Raw genomic sequence first — 17,510 nt, forward strand, 5'->3', positions numbered from 1 at the left:
ATGCAAAGGACTACCATTCCACAGAAGCTTCTTCTCCCTCCTCAGTAGGAACATACAGCAGGCCATGAAACTAGGTTGCTTCCTTACCATGATCCTTCCAAATGAAGAGTATTGTGGGGGACCAAAGTTCCTTGTCCTCCCATGGCAAGCTACAGTCCTTCTGGGGACCCCAAGAAGGACCTACCAGCCTCAGGGTATGGCCCCCAACCCTATCCTTTTCTGCCACACAGTAAAGTCCCTGACATTCAGCAGAGGGTGCATGCAAAGGAAATAACCCTTGCCATAAAGCAGAGTGCAAGGGAAGGGACAAAACACGGGGGCTGTTGGATGATGCCCAATCTGGTCCAGGGCAAGCATTAGATCAGTGTGGAAATAAATAAGATTTGTGGGCCTGCTTTCTTCCTGCATTTGCATTCACACTTTATGACCTCAGCGATATTTACTGAGTGGAAAAAAACCACCTTCTGTTAGGACTGCTGGACTCAAAAGCTACTTCCTTCTGAAAAATACTGTTTCTAAACAGTTCTAAAACAAGCTACTTGTCTATTTATTCGAAGAGCTCAATGAGCTGCGAAGATTGACATTTGAACTATTAACACTGTATTCTATTTGACAATGTTATTAAACATTAGGTCTGATTTATGGAAAGCCTTAATAAATTGGCAGGCCTGGTCAACCCCAGCGCTGCACCGAAATTGGGTTACACTGGATATTACTTGATAGTGTTGATCAAACTCAAGAAAAAAATTTCCACCAACAACATTAAAGTCTGATTTCATGTGACAAAGTTATTATCATAGAAATCTGAGCCACTTGCTAGCCCAGTTCTGCATCTCAGAATTTCTTTGATATTTTCAGTAGTTTGGACAAAATATAAAATCAGACTTAAGAAACCTTTGCTAGGGCACGGAAGGGCAGGTAACGTTTTTAAAAATGGGCTCAGGTATGTGTCTCATTACTCCGGTGTAAAAGAGGAAGGGAAATAAAAACATAAAGTAAAGAGTATGCAAAAGGCAGAGGCACCATAAGGCACAGAAATGGGAGGGATACCCTGTGAGAAGAGACAAGGTGGGAATGAGCTTTGGCTTGGACTGTGCCATGACTTACTCAGGTCTGTGTGACCTTGAGCAAGCCTCTTCATTCCTCTGAGGCCTAGGCCCCATTTCTACATGATGTAGATGATGATAATCAAGAGATCTGTTTAGGATGAAAAGAATAATATATGTATATCATCTGGCCCAGTGCCTGGAGACTGCTCAGCAGATTTCTGGGGGGGTCTAGGCCAGGCCAGGAGCAGAGCTGGGTCCCGGTATAGTGAGGGAGAAGTCCTGGGCCACTAGAGTTAGACCTGAACAGGACCAGAAAGGGCAGTGGGTAGGCAGACCTGTAAGCTACTGGATGGTACAAAGCTAAGATGATATAGTACTAGATACACTGATGTGCAACTTGGTGGCCTGGAGCTAAGTAATGTGTTACTGCATGTGTCTGTGGGCTGTTAGATGATGTAGGACTAAGAGGTGGACTCCTTACTTGATGTGCTTATATGCACTCTTGGATGGTACAGAGTCAGACAGTGAGCAACTGGATAGGTGTATGTGCCTTTAGATGATATGGACCTAGGGGTAAGATCCCTGGCCCACCCATTGCTCTGGACCAGGGATCCTGAATTTTGTTTTAAAAGGGCCATGTAATATATATTTCAGGCTTTGGAGATGATATGGTCTCTGGTACAACTACTCAACACTGCTGAAGTAGTAGGAAAGACACCATAGACAGTATGTAAATGAAAGAGTGTGTCTGTGTCTCAATAAAACTTTATTTACAAAAATAGGCCATGTGCCAGATTTAGCCCATGGACCATATTCACCGATACTTAGTCTACTCTTTCCTCATCGCTGACAGGAGCAGGTGGCTGAGAGAAAGGAAGGCAGCCTCTTTCCTCTTTCTGAGGACCAGCATGGCTTCTTTCTTAAGAGAAGGCTATGAAGAGACAAGCCTGCAAGGGACCCTAGAGTTACTTCCCTTACCGCTCCCATCAAGGGATCCATGGAGGGTAACCTGCTAACTGGTGGCACCAACTGTAGCTCAGATTTACGTGTCTCTGCTCAGTCAGACAGCAAACAGATGACTCATTTAGGGACAACCCCCTATTTATTGAAACTTACTGGGTGCCAGGCAGGTCTGTTGTAAAAACTGGATGTTGTGGGCTCTTAATAAATAAATAAAACTGCCTTTGTCTTACATATTCTTTCCTGTTCTCCTCATCAGAGCCCAGAAAGGGCTGCCCCCTTCTTGTCTGAGGGGCCACTAGCATGAAGGCATGGGTCACAGAGGCTGGACAACCATGACATAATCCCTTTCCCTGGTTCTGAGACTGTGGAAAAGTAGTCACCTCTTGCTAAGCAATTTCCCACCTAAATTGGTTTCAAGTCATTAAAAGCTGCAGCACTCCCTAGGAAAACATAACAGCTCTCTGAGGTTACTCTCTACACCAAGCTCCTTGACTTCAGGACCAATTAGACATTGCTCCACTACCAAGCACTCTCCAGAAATGGAGCCAGAGTCACCAAAGAGTAACTGGAAATTAGAAGGGAGGTCATCCTCCCCTTACTAAGGAAGATTCCGGCAACGCCCCTTGGGGACGCCCCTCCTCACCTTTGCTGAGCTGTCCACACTGCTTAAGCATTTAGGGCCAGGAGCTCCCCTTACCCCCAGACAGGCGCATGAAGAGGATCTGAGAGTAAATCTGAGCTCTCCTTCCAGTAAAAAAAAAAAAAATGCAGCACACTCCATTTTCTGACAATACCATAAACTCACTTTTATGACCGTAGTTATAAAACCCTTAACATTTGTCTAGTGCTGGCAGTCGGTTTTTTTCTTAGAGATCCAAATGCAGGAGGGAGATTTGTGACCCCAAAGCTGGTTTGGGGTTTATAAAATGAAGGTGTCATAAAAGTAACACATCCTATGTACTGAAAAAGAGATTAGATTCTGCACCCCGAAGCTTTAGGCATTTCTGAGGACTCCTTTCTTTGCATCTTCCACTACTTAACCTTTTTTACATGGTTTTCATCATATCGCCAGAGGGTGAATGATTTCTAATGTGCCAGCAACGAATGAGGGCTAAGTAGGATGACGAGGAGATACTTCCCCAATGAACCATCTCTAGATTTATCACCCTCCACAGGGCTCCGTGGTGGTGTCTGTTCTCTTATGGTACACCAGGAGCAAGACAAGGCAGGCACATGGGAGCTTGTAAGGACAAAAAGGGCCTGGCATCTGTGGCAGTCAAACTCTGCCTGGCTTGGTCAGGACTGACTTACTTGGAAGAGCAGGTAGGTGCTCTAAGTGGGATTAATCACAACCCTGGGTTCAGGACACCCATCCTTTTGTCCAGGAATGGCCCTCTTTTTAATTAACTCATTAGTTATTTCTTACAATGAGAAATGAAAAAAAAAAAATTAAACCCTGTTTACGTGTCTAAAGCTAGCACTGACCTTGACTTCTGTTCAACTGTTTGGTTCTCTCCTCCCCGTTGCTCTGCCTCTCCCATCTGCCTTGACCACTATCGTGAATTTTGTATTTCATCCTTACTTTGGCTGTGTGCATGCATGTGTTTCATACATTTTAAATGGGTCCTAAGTTGTATGTTGTTTTCTATTAGTTGATCTGTATAAAATTGCCTTTGATGCTTTTTCAGATTCAGTGTTATTTTGCTAAGATTCATTCGTGCTATTACATGAAGCTGTAGGCCATTTATTTCGTGGCAGGTCCTATTTTTTTCACCTTGTTAAGGCTCATTGGGATTGTTTCCAGGGTTCTGACTTTATAAGTGATACTACCCTGACCTTTTTCACTTCTGAAGTGCATGCAGGAGTTTCCTTTGGGTAGATATTCAGAGTGGCCTCGCTGGGTCATAGGGTATATGAATGTTACATTTTATAAGAGAAGAGCGTACTCATTTCCAAAGTGGTTGTACTGGGTACACTCCCACCTGCAATTAACCACCTGTTACTCGCGTCCTCTCCACCACCTCTCATTTTATGCCAGTCTAATTGGTGTAAAATGATATACCTTTATGGTCTTGATTTGCATATCCTACATCACTAATGATTTTGAACATCTCTTCCTATGATATCCTAGCCATATGCATTGCCTCTTCTGTGAAAGGCCTGTGCAAGTCTTTTGCTCATTTTTCTGTTGAATTATTTGAATTTTTCTTACAGATTTATAAGAATTCTTCCAATAATCATGATATTAATCTTATCTTGGTTATAACGCACTGTAAATATCCCCTCCCAGTATGTGACTTGTCTTTTTTTTCTTTAAACTGTCTTACAATAAACAGAAGTTTAATAAAGTCAAAAGTAAAGTTCTAATAAAGCTCCTTTATTAGAAGAACTCTTCATAGCACTATTGCACTGAATCGTCACAAGAATCCCACGTGGATGGGAGTGTCTGCTCTCTATGAGCGACAAAGAAAGCAGAGAGCAGAAACTCAAAACCCATTTGGCCCAGGCCTTATGTTCGTAAAATGCCTTAAGTCACCTTTATATTCATTATCATCTACAGCCCCAAAGATTCACTGTCAGGGATGGAAGAAGACCCAGCAGCTGGAGGCTAGAGCGCCATCTTTTGTAGTTCACTAAAACAAAGAGATTTTAATAAATCTTGTCAGGATAGGAATAATGCATTTATACTGTGTTCTGTTATTTTTGTTATCACTTGGTTGTGGTATCAACCGTATCGTGTACCTCCAAGGGCTTTAAGTTTCTAAGGAGACTCCCAATGGACGTCTCTCAACTCTGAGAGGTTCCAGACAGGAAGAGTGGTGTGCTCAAATTTACACAGCTGGCGAGTGTGGCGCTGGGATTCACACCCACGCATGTCAGGCTTCCGAGCCCAGACGCTTCCTGCAGCTCAGTGCGGCTAAACAGCAAGGAGAGGCCATCCTACGCTAACTGCTCCTTGAGAACGGACGGGGAAGGAGGAGATGCCGAGGCAGCCTGGACTGCCCATCTACTCAGAGAGCACATCTTTCTCATACCATTCACTGGGGACCTGAGGGACAGCAGCTACCGCAGATAAGGGTCACTGGACAGGACACCACCACCAGTAGCTTCCTTATATGACACTTGCCTTCACCCCATCATCTTCCTCCTCCTATAAGGGCTCTTCAAGCACAAGGTGGATAAATGCCAAACACAGCCCGGAACCCCAGGCGTCGACCCTAACTAGGAGTGTGACCCCAGGTCTCTGATCCTCATCTATATAATGGGATAGTGATGATTGATTCAGTGAAATAAATGAGCAAAGTCTAACCCACTGCCTGAAGCATGCGATGGGTTTTCTGCCTCCTCCTTCTCTCTGGCTCTGGCTTCCTCTCACCTTGCGCTCTTTCAGGTTTCCTCACTGTGGACTCCATCCTGGGGTTGCTGCCCTTACCACCACCCCCATAGCACACCTCTCTGCTGAAGCACAGTCTCACAGATATGCCAGGTCAACCGACCAGCCCTTGCTCTGGACCACCCACCCCTTATGTGTGATCTTCCCCATTCTAACCCCTGGTTGCCCACTGTGTGCCCGCCCTCTCCTCAACCTTGTCCCCACAGTCCCTCCACCTCTTACCTGCTCCTCTGCTTTTGCTTTGGCTGAGTGCTCTCACTTGGGATGGCAGGTCTCTCTGAACCTCCATCCCATGAGCCCATGAGGAGGGAGGACCATGCCTCAGGCTTAATCTGCCTGCTCTTCACTGACCCTTTAGAAACTTAGAAGATATCTAATGAGCAGCTCTCTGCTTCTGTTGCCAAGAATGGGCATCTTAGCTAAAGAACATGTACATCTCCTATAGACACTCACAGGCCTGTGAGAAACTTTTGTCCAACTGGCTGAAGACGGATCATCCTGCAGGTGACAGGGTGACTCAAAGGAGATGCTTCAGGAAGGTGTTCCCTACCTTGGAGATGACAGTGCCCATAGTCAGTCACAGTGCACACGTGGCCAGGTGGCCACCTCCCGCCTACCTTCCTGATGCCTTCCGAAGGGCTGGACACACAGTTGTCGGCCCCTCCGTTCTTGCTGATGGTCCGCCAGAGCTCAGCAAATGTGCTGTCTTGTTCCAGGGGGTTGGTGCCCTTGGCTCGGAAGTACTCATACACAGCAGAGTCCCGAACAGTGCCGTAAGATATATCAACTTGTTTGGAGAGGTCCTGGAACGTCCTGAAAATGCAAAAGGACAGTGAAACATGGGAACATGATGCCACTGCAGGGATATAGATGGGCTGCAAGGTTCTCCTGAGGACCAAGCCCAGCTGTGGCCCACTCTTTCCATTCTTCACTCCAAACCCCGAGGAGCTCCAGTTCCTGGGCCCAGACTGTAACTTGTCAGGGCCTAATCCTAACACAGGTATATTTCCTCAATGTAGATTAATTCAATAAGATTACCAAACATCTAAAATCAGCTCCTGCCCTGAGGTCAAGGGACAAAAGGATCTGTAAGACAGCATTCCTGCCCTCAGGGAGCTTATAGTCTAGCCACAGACACATACAGACTATCACAGTATAAGAGAGCAACACAGGCAGTTGGACACTAAAAGTCTCCAACTCCAACGCCTACAGCACCGGAAAGAAACACATGTTAGTATGATTGATGACAATGTCTAGTCTCTGCCACTTAGAACTGGCGTGGGCAGAGACACGCACTCGGGTTATGCCTGTGAAGAGGCAGGTCTCCTCCAAAGTTTGTGGCTCTTCTAGATTTCGATCCAATTGTTACATTTTGAGCACCTCCCCCTCAATCTGTCTTCCAATAAAGAAATCTGTGTTTTTAAAGGAAGTGTCTTGATTTTTAGGCGTGGGCAATTATTAAAAGATGGTAAAGATAAAACAAAGCACTTCTGAGAGCCTGGAGTTGGTTTTATGCAAAGGAGAAGCAGGTAGCTCAAGCCACGTGCATGTTGGAGGGAGGGAGCACATCCAGAAGACTCCCCAGCAGATGCCTGAGCTGCAGGGGGAGAATGAGAGTCTTCCTTGGGGTGGGGGCAATAGTCACACTGGGAAGGACCACTTGGCACAAAGCCCTCACCTGTCTTTCGCGGGCACCACCTGGTTCAGTGTGCTGAGAAGATGTTACATACATAATCAAATGGCAAAAAGAACAAAAATTCCCCAAACGCTCGGTGGCGAGCCAGGCTCTCTCTGTCCAGGTTCCAACTTAATCACTCTTTATTTCTCTCCTGGAAATCTCTTTCTCCTTTGTACCAACCAGGAACATCATCTCCACTTTTCCCTCAGTCCCCCTTTTCAGAAGATCCAATCTTTTCAACCTGATCTACACAACCCTCCATCTTCTGATCTCATCTAAAGCTACTGCTTCTGTCTCCACGCAGCCCCAAAGCCAAGGCTGAAAGGAGAAATCCCACATAGCTCCCCCTCTATAGCACCAGGCCATGGTGCTTCCTCTGCCTGGAACCCCTTTATTTCACTTATCTACTTGATGTTCTCCTGCAAACACCCAGAAGATCTCGGTGCCTCCCTTCCCCACGCAAAGCCACGGCCATCACTTTCCTCCCCGTACCATCTACACCCTGCGTGGTTTCTATGGCAGCATAATAGCACTGTGATTTCCAAGCAAAGCATACCAGGGTGAGCAGAAGCCGCATCTCTGGAGTCCAACCACCTGCCTTACATTGCAGCTCCCCCATCGCGGACAATGCAGGACTGGCAGGTTAGCTAAACTCTCTGTGCTTCAATTTCCGAATCTTTTAGGGCAAGAAGCAAAGCCTGTGGTAGGGGGCTACTGTTATGACGAACTGAGAGGATGTGTGTTAAGCTGTTTGAGCTGACTCAAACTCAGGGGCCAGTCACCAGGAACAATTATTCTGCATAGTAGACTGTTAGAAGCTGGAGGGCTGGACCCAAGGTTACTTCCGGTGTGCATCGTGGTGCTGGACCCAGGGCTGACAACAGTCTTCGCAGCGTGCTCACGGAAGAACCAGTGATAGCTGCTTCCTCCTGCTTTGGAGAGACACTCCGTGAAGTTCCTTTAGGCCCTGCTACACAGTCCAGAAAGGGAGCTCAGTATTTGTTTCAATACATTACCGATGAAAGGAAACATAAAATAACAAATTCGATGAAGAAATCTTTCTAATTATTGTTCATTATTTATATCTAATTGAAGCAAGATGTTCCTTTGCTTGAAGGGCCCCAAGGGTTGTAACTCTGTCGTAATTTGCCTGTAATGAAAGGCGGGGGGATCTCTTTTCCCCACGTTTTTTATTTTTCTCATGGTAATACAAACAAACACGAGGCTTTGATGAATGGGAAACATCAGGATGAATTACACAGTTGAGTCTAAACACTGAACTGTTCTAAATTACTGCAGTTTCCATGAGTCTGGCTTGAATGCCTAACTGCCAAGGAGCTCAGCACTACTGTTACATCCCCACGTTTGAAATGGAGATTTCCTCTCTCCTCCTAGTAGTTATTCATGACTGTGCCCCTGGCCAGAGGCTCAGGGATCATCTCTGGATGACAAGTAGGCAGCCCGAATATTTATGGCTTTATGTCCAAGTCTGTCCCAGTAGACCTCATTGTTCCCACCCCCCAATACCACCTCCGTTCGCTGGGCTGGCCTCATGGCTTAGCCCCACGGCTTCCATATATCACTTCGCGAAGCCACGAGTCATTGCAGATGGATCTCTCCCATCTCAGATGCACACATCCTCTTTCAAGGAAAGCTTGCAAGCTCACTAACATGCCCAGCACATACTAGGTACCGCCATCATATCTGAGAGTAGATAATGCTATCAAAGGACTTGGAGGTTCAGGCAGGAGGACCCAACTATTCATATGCCAAAGCCATCATCTCCTTGGGGTACTCATTCTCTCATCAGAGGGTACAGTTTTGGAAGGGACACCAGTGGAGGAATAAAGGGGTCAAGGAGAGGCCAGCAAGTCAGGGTCCAAGCCAACTCTGGCAGGCAGGGGAAGACAGATGCGCACACCAGATAGGACACCTGTCCGAACAATCCAGAGATGCTTAGCTGGGAGAAGGCAGCACCAGCACACTTAAGTTAGCATGTTTCTCCAATTAATTTCTTCAGCAGCAAGTGCTAGGAAGCATCCACGCACCCCTACCACAGAGAGATGCAGATCTGTCCGTCGTAGGGGCTATGTCTATAAACCTCCACCAAGCAAGCTGCTCCTGGCTGAGGTCATTCAACCAGTTAGTGGTTCCATCAACAGCTCCATCGAGCAGTCACTTGGTAAGAGAGCAAGGAATGAATGGTGGGCATCCTCGTGGGGTTCATGGGGGGGGGGGTGATGGATGGTCAGAGAAGTAAACCGACAGTAAGGAAACAACATGAGCAAACTACAGGAGAGCTCTTCCTGGAGGATCCTGAAAGCACAGGGGAGGGGCAGTGGGCTAGGGCCAGAGCCACAGAAGCGCTTTGTAGAAGAGGAAATGTTAAGTGGAGCTGTGAACGATGGGTGGAGGGAGCTGGATGGAGAATCAGGGGGGAAGGCGTTCCAGCAAGACAAGATATTACCCAAGAAGGCACTGGTGGTCCCTCTGGGACACACACTTCATATCAGCTGAAATGATGGAGGTTTTGGAATCTTAGAGGTGTGGGTGTGAATCCTGCCTGTGAATAAACTTCGCTATACGAGGCAGGCCTGTAGTTCTCAAAGTATGGCCCTCAGAGTCCCAGCATCAGCATCCCCCAAAACCCTTGAAGAAATGTAGTTTCCTGGGCCACCCCAGAACTACTGAGCCAGAAACTTTGGGGTGTCACTCAGCAATCTGTGCTTTCACAGCCCTCCAGGGGATCGTGATGCACATGCAGGTTTCAGAACCCCCAACTGAAGCCTTAGTTTTCTTAACTCAGAACTTTCTCACAGGTGTGGTGAAGATTAAGGATCACAGACATATGTCCGGCACATAGGCAATGTTTAAAGATGCTAGCCTTTCTATTAGGCTGCCAATAAGGAGTTCAAATGGTCAAAGAAGAGAACAATGTAAAGGGATCATCAGTGATGGGGTGGTGACGGTCATGCTTGGACAGAAGCAACCAAGGACAAGCAGCTTCTCTGACTTTCCTGGACTCATGAGATTGAAGCCTGTCTTGGCACCTGTCCAAATGCATCCCCAGTAGGGAGCCTGTTTCTTGTTTCCATATTGTTGTCAAGGTACATGCAAATGCCTCTTCATCAGCATGCAAGGGGTCACCTTGTGAACTCTACATGTTTTAGGTACCCAGGAGGCCTAAAGTGACAACCTGAGGAAGTCACTGAGGAAGTCAACCTGAGGAACCCAGACCCAGCATGGAGACACCAACACACCATGGGCAGGCCATATGTACTCTTGTTTTGGGGGAACTGTGATGGTAACTGCCCGGCAGAGGTTTTCCTGGGAAAGCAGCGAGTGCCTGGGTGGCAGAAGCTTCCAGGGAAGGATGTCTTAATGTATTTACTTTTAGTGAAGTACAGTTGACACACACTGTTACATTGGTTTCAGGTGTATGACATAGTGACTCAACAAGTCTATATATTAGGCTAAGCTCAGTGCAAGTGGAGCTACCATCTGTCACCATACAATGCTTTCATGACCCTGTCTGTATTAGGAAAGGAAGTCTTTAAAAGCATCTTCCCTGGGCTGCCCTGTCTGGGTCTGCCTTCACTAATGAAGTGTCACTTTGCAAGAATATGCACTTTGCAGCTTACCCTGCATCCCGGTAGCTTGCTGTCTATCCCCGTGCTTTTTCATCTTTTGACAACGTTTAGTGTTGGAATCCTCCGATGGCAAAGCTTGGCCCTATTTCTAAGCTTACTACTGAGCCAATATCTTTCACTTAGTTGTGCCCTACTGAAACTGGGTTTGAGACCAAGGGGAGATGCTCCTCTCTATCTCCTGGCTCAGATGGGTAATTTGGAGGGTCTCCCCTAGCTGAAAGCATAGCTGACTCCCATGAACACACCAGATGCCTTGCAAAAGGACTTCCCAAACATCCTTTGCCTCTGAGAGCAGTTTCCTCCAATTACACATGCACCTTTGACGTCCCATGATGTCTCCTTTGGCTGTGGCCAAGGACAGCCTACCCAGCTCAGCACCACCTCCCTCCCGCCCCATACCTTTCTCTATAAATCAGTCTTACTCTTTCCTAGATACATTTTCATTAACAAAGAGATAAATGTGTTTGCAGCATGAGAAAAATCAATAACACAGAATTTATAAACACATCTTTGCATGTTACAGAACTATTTACATTGGCAATAGAGATAAATACACTTGTAGCAGGAGCAGAATCAATATACAGTATATGTAAAAGAGATTTTAACAACTGTGGGGTGGCCATAATCATGGGCCTGATAAATCTAAATCTATATAAACCTATTACTGTTCCTTAAAAAGAAGAGAAAGTACTGGAGTAACCCAAAAGGCCTGGTAGGGTGGGGATGCCCATCCTCATAACCAGAAGCTGTCTGAACTACAGCCCACAGATGGCTTGACTGGGATCCCAGCAGCCCCTCTTTTCCAGCACTCCCATCTGAGTGTCTAGGAGATGGCGCTGCTTGACTCATTTGGGATTGCCTGGGTGGGTTTCCACAGCCTGCTTCTGGAACCTTCCAGTATCGGTGCTCCCAGCTCCCTATTTCCCTGCCCTTTCTTGGTTTCTTCCCCAGTGTTCCCCATTGTGCCTCCAGTCTCTCTGATTCTTCTCGCATGTGGTGTTCCCTTACCCGGGGCTTTGCCACATTTCCGGTTCTCTCCTCTCCTAGACCCGGCTTCTTCGAGGGGGATAGGCTCTCAGGTGAAGGCTGAGACACTCCCGAGATGCCTCTCAACCTCAGGCTCTGAAAGGCTCCACAGGTGCCTTCGTTCTTTCATTCGTTCATCCCAAAACACATTTTCCTAAGCATCCGCTCATGTCAAGCACTTCTGCAGAGATACAGCAGGAACAGCACAACGTTCCCGCTCTTGTGGAGGTAGAGGGACAGCGACAAACATACGAATGTCAACAAAAACACAAATAACCACGGAATGCCAGGATCAGCAAGCTTTCTGGAAAGGACAGAGTGTGCAGAGGCAGACTATAAGGGCCACCTACCACTCTGGGCATACCCTTGAGTTTTGCGCTTTTGGTTTTTTTAGACCACTTTAAAAATGTTTCAGGAAAAAGAAAAACAGTCTTCGTTTGCAGGCTGCTAATGTGGCTTGTGGGGGCGTAGCGGGCAGACCTCTGATGTCACATAGCCAGTGATCTAAAGTGCTATGAAGATGAATAAAGCAGAGAAAGGACGTTAGAGAACAATGGAGGAAGTGATTAGATCAAATGTGCAGGGGGTTGTTTTTCCCACTGGACTTGACACTGAGGGCACGTCCTTCTTCAGCACTTGGAGGGTGCCCCTGAGGGTGGGCCTGACACCTGGAGACACCGTGTTTTCCAAGGAGCAGAGGCAGGCAGGTTCCAAGTTTGTGAGCATCTCCTCCCCTGGGACAGTCCCCTCAACACTCCCCAGGGCCCACCGGGGAAGCCTGAGAGTAGGTGACAATGGGGCTGGCGGCGGGGTGGAACTATACACACTCCTTTGTAGCCATCTGGTTCTGAGAGTGGCCACAGGTCTGAATCCCAGCCCAGGACAACTGTCAGGTTAAAACCTTCTGGGGACACTTACACTTAGTGACCCATCAGGATGAGGGCGACATGGCCCATGACAAGAAGACACATCCTAGGTGCCTCAGTCATTAAGCATCTGCCTTCAGCTCAGCTCATGATCTTGGGGTCCTGGGATCAAGCCCCGCATCAGGCTCTCTGCCCAGTGGGAAGCCTGCTTTTCCCTCTCCCACCACCCCTGCCTGTGTTCCCTCTCTCACTATGTCTTTCTCTGTCAAATAAATAAGTAAAATCTTAAAAAAAGAAAAAGAGGAAGACATATCCTTGTAAGATCTAGGAGGCCACAAAGCCCTTCTTAAATTGTGTGCCCCAAGGCTGCTGGTCACAGAAGGCACTCCCCTCCCTCCCCACCCACCCCTACATTGTTTTCTCTCTACATTCTATTTTTTTTTAATTGGAAATAAAAAGATGCCCCAAATAAACTCCCATCCAAAAAAAAAAAAAACACAACTGTTTTGTATATGGTATATTTGCATTCTGGTAAAAAATAACCATTATTAAATGTAAACAAATATAGGAACAAAAACAAGGGGAATAAGAACAGTTGTGAGACTTCCACTCTTTACAAATGTGTTTCTGAAAAATTTGCATTTTTTAATTACATTGTAAACACAGCACAAATCCTTAAAATTGAAAATCCTTCTGCTGCCCAAGTGACAGCCAGCTCTGAGCCTTGAGATCCTAGCTCTGCAGACTCCGTGTTCTCCGTGTCCACCCCCTCTGCCAGGTGCCCAGTGCAGCCGTGATCCACAAGGAGGAGAGAGGCTCCTGTCCTACTCCATCAGGCACCGGCACTGCTGGCTAGGACGACCAGGCTCCAAGGGGCTGTGATAGTTCCATATTCAAGCCCCAGAACAAAACAAAAATGTCCAGCCTAATCCAGAATGGCTTGAACCATCCTGGGCATCCAGGGTCTTAAGACTGAGGCTCCCTCACCCAGGTAGGCTGAAGTTTCTCTCACTGGTGCATGTTCTGCCTGGACTGAGCCCAGGCCTGGTGCCCTGGTGGCTGAAGTTTCTGAAAGGTGGGCGTATGTGGTCATCTGTTTCTGATTGCCGAACTCAGCCCAGACCCTGGAAGTCAGCAGGGCTCAGGAACAGGCCCTGAGGGAGGGGGCCGGATCAGATGATGTTGGGCCAGGTCCCAAATCGAAGCGCCAGCATGGGTCAGAGGCTGAACAGCCACATCCTCCATTAAGGCAAAACCGGGGACCTCTAATACCACTGGCAAAGGGGATGCTCAGTCTCGAAGCTCCCTGCATTCCAGACCCATCTCCTCCAGTCTCTTCTCAGGTTACTCAGCTCTCAGGCCTCTGAGCCTTCCCTCATCTCGTTATCTGCCCACCATGCTGTGTCCTGCCTTCTGCACAGGACTAAAACCTGCCTGCCCTCCCGGATCACCTCAGCCGATGTCTCCAGTATGAAGAGCAGATCCCCCACTCCCCGGGATTCAGGCCCTGTCTTTGTGTTCCCAATATAGCCAATCCTAACCTCTACTTCCTTGGAATTCATGTGACCATCGACATGTTGGTCTCCCCTCCCTCAGGGCTGGACTCTGTCCAGGTCTGGATCTCTGTCACTCCACACAGGGTCTGACAGACAATAGGAGCAGGCTTTGTGTCTTCTGCAAGAATCAACTCTGGTTTAAAACAGCTCTGTTTATAGTGAATATGGTGGGGAAAAAAAATCCAGGCTGGAGACCAGCACAGTGATGGGTCTACCTTTAGAATCACAGCCATTAACTTTTTTTTTTTTTTTTCACAGCCATTAACTTAAGGAGGACCGTCAACTTGCCTCACGCTTCCCAACTCCCCTCCTCAACTGATCCTCCCAGTCTCTTCGATGACTCTCACACAGTGACCCTGCTTCCCGTTTCTTAGGACAGTAGAAGCAATCAGTAGAGAGTTTTGCGTCTCTATAAAGAACTTATTTTCCTAAAACCACGGAATACCCACTGGTCCTACTTTTTAAATTGTGGTCTGCCATTGCTCCTACTGATGTCTCACTCTGTCTCCCAGAGCCTAGACCTCCCCCTATTTTCTCAGAAACACTGCCCTTCTAGGATTCTCATCTGTCTCCTACATCAAGAAATCGCTTCCCTATACAGATCATTTCCATCAGCATGAAAACATATACATATTCTATCTTGTGGGGAAAAAAAAAAACAAACCTGCATTCTTTGAGATCACACCTTCCTCCAACCACTCTCCAGTTCTTCCATCCCCATTCTTCATGACCCTACCTTGATCAAGTTTTCATCCCCACACTGAACTGAAGCTGTTTTTGTCAAAGTCATTAAAGATCCCACTCCACACTCTGCCCCAACCAGTGGAATCTGACAAACTTGAGCACTCTGTCCTTCTTGAAGGCCTTCCTTCACTTGGCTTCTGGGATATCACTCTTTCTTAGTTCTCTAACCTTGTAGGTGCTTCCTTATCCCTCCCCTTTCTACCTCTTCTCTTCCCAGACTCTGAATCTTGGGGTGTCCCAGATTCAACCCACAGATTCCCTCTATTCTCTAGTGACATCCCTTTCACCATGATCTGGTCAAGTCAACTGGCTGTAAAAACATCCATACGCGGATGCCTCCAGTGGACCACCTCAGTCCTGACCCACCCCAGGCAACTGCCCCCCACCTTGACATCTCCATTTGAATGGCTAATAAGTCCCAAGGTCTTGAATTGTGAGCCCCAGAACCCATCGCCAAACCTGTTCTTCCTCACCTTTGTCCATCTCAGACAAACATAGCTCTATTTCTTGAGATGCTGTGGACAAAAGCCTGGCTATCACTGCTGATTCCTCTCTTCCTTGTATCTCTTACATACTACCTCTGCATATTTGCTCTTTCCCACCACTGAGGGAGCTCCAGAAGCAGACTGCTTCTCATCACCTTCACCATGTACCACTCTGTGTCTTATGTGGATACTGAGACCATCTCCCTAATGGCCTCCCTACCTCCACTTTTTTACTTTATACTCTATTCCTCAGGGGGACAGGAGGAATGATTGTTTCAAAGTCTAAGTGAAATCACATCACCTCTTTCTCCAAAATCCTCCAGTTGCATCCTATCTCCCAAAGAAACATCCAAACTCCTCGCATGGGCTGAAGAGTCCCACACGATCAGAACCCAACACCTCTACTCTCACCATGCTGGCTGTCCCTGCCTTCCCACTTCAGGGTTTCTGGAGCTATTTTCCCCTCTACCTGATATCCTCTTCCCTCTCATCTTTAATTGGCTCACTTCTTCAGCTGTCTTAGGTCTCTGATCAAATGTCACCTTCTCTGTGAGGTCTTTGCTGACAACCCTATATAAAATACCATCCTTCTTAAATTATATGATAAAAGCAAAGAAATATATCACGGGCTTTTTAATGTCAGTTCTTCCCCTAGAATGGGACTTGATCATCTGGTTTATTACTACATTACCCATACCCACAACTGTGTGACCAATCATCCCGGTTTGCACAAGGTAGAGAAATTACCTGGAACATAGGACATTCAGTGCTAAAACCAGGAAAGTTCTGGCCAAACGGGGATAATTCACCTCCTTACTTGCAACAGTGCCTGCCACATAGTAGACACTTGAATAAATAGGGGTTATTATGTGCATGAATAATGTATTCATGAATTGGCTTTTTTTCTCACTTTCCCAATGTCTAGGTTGGATATAGTGTTGCAAAGGTGTTTTTCTTGAGTGGACTGGTCTCCTTTCAGGACAAGTGTGGATCAGTCATCTGCAGAGAAGCAGCCATAATGAGAGTGTGAGAGCTTGAATAGAAGACATGTAGCCTTGAGCCAGGAAACAAAGCACAGAGCTATGTGGTCAGGGCCAGCCCAGGCACCAATCACCAAGGAACTCAGGGATGGAGACAGGTGCTCCCCAGGCTTCCTCCTCAGGGCACTGAAGCTTCAAGATCCGGTTTCTTTGTGGGTCTAACGGAAATCAGCAATAGCTGAGAGAATCCTCTGGTCCTGAACCCTCCAAGCAGCAGCTGTCTGCTTCCCCAGCCCCCATGCCCCTCGTGCTCAGTGGGAGCACAAAACAGCCTCTCCAGCCGGCAGCAGCTCCCCACCAAGAATATGGCGGATGCCCTGCTCTCAACACCCGCAAATATTTGCTGCCACAAATCAATACAAAAGCAGGATGCACCATTAACCTTTAATATATCAGTGCTGGGGCTCTTAATCCATTATGAGACTGTCATAAATGTGACCGAAATGCAAATCAGAGTAGCAGCCCTTCGGGAGGATGTGAAGGTGCCTTCATTGCCTCCTGGCACAGCCTGCATCCCCCTCCGCTCCAGAGAAACAGCCAGAGCCTCTTCTGTCCCTGCTGGCTTTTGTTTTCACTGTCCTTCCCTCCCTCTTCTCCTTTCTAGATGTCTGTCTGAGCCCCTCCATTATGTCAGCTTCCCAGGCAGTCTGTCACTTGATATGCCAGAAGAAAGCTGTCATAATGCTGACTTGCTGACACTGTGCTATTACTTCATTTGTGTTTCTTCCTTAACCTTGGCCACACTCTTACCTCAAGTTCTTATCATCTCCCCATTTTAGAGATGAGGAAATCAAGGCTCGGGGAGATTAGTAACTTAGGGAAGGCTAGAAGAGCTGTCTTTCCATTCAGGACTGCTTGTTCCCAAACCTGTCACCCTACAGTGTGTCAAGCAGCCCACAGCCAAGTGCACAGGATTAACAAGCAAACAGACACTCAGAAATATCATGCGGGACCCATCGTCTGAAGGAAGCTCAGACTTACTGAATAGGCCATTGAACCAACTGCAGCTCAGCACAGGAGAGACAGAGGAGCGGGTGGGGAAAGGTGAGGCTGAAGCTT

General features: G+C 47.2%; 1 protein-coding gene across 2 annotated transcripts in view; it reads right to left on the bottom strand.

Annotated features, from left to right (window-relative positions):
- The window catches only part of GRID1 (glutamate ionotropic receptor delta type subunit 1), a 691,195-nt gene that overhangs the window by 37,345 nt on the left and 636,340 nt on the right, over positions 1 to 17,510 (bottom strand). For both annotated transcript variants that reach the window (XM_082717985.1, XM_082717986.1), the window contains exon 13: positions 6,024 to 6,219. In XM_082717985.1, the coding sequence (XP_082574111.1) occupies positions 6,024 to 6,219 (196 nt within the window). The remainder of the gene's footprint in view (positions 1 to 6,023; positions 6,220 to 17,510) is intronic.

The sequence above is a fragment of the Mustela nivalis genome (assembly GCF_964662115.1).
Source record: "Mustela nivalis genome assembly, chromosome: 2".
NCBI classification, from domain to species: domain Eukaryota; kingdom Metazoa; phylum Chordata; class Mammalia; order Carnivora; family Mustelidae; genus Mustela; species Mustela nivalis.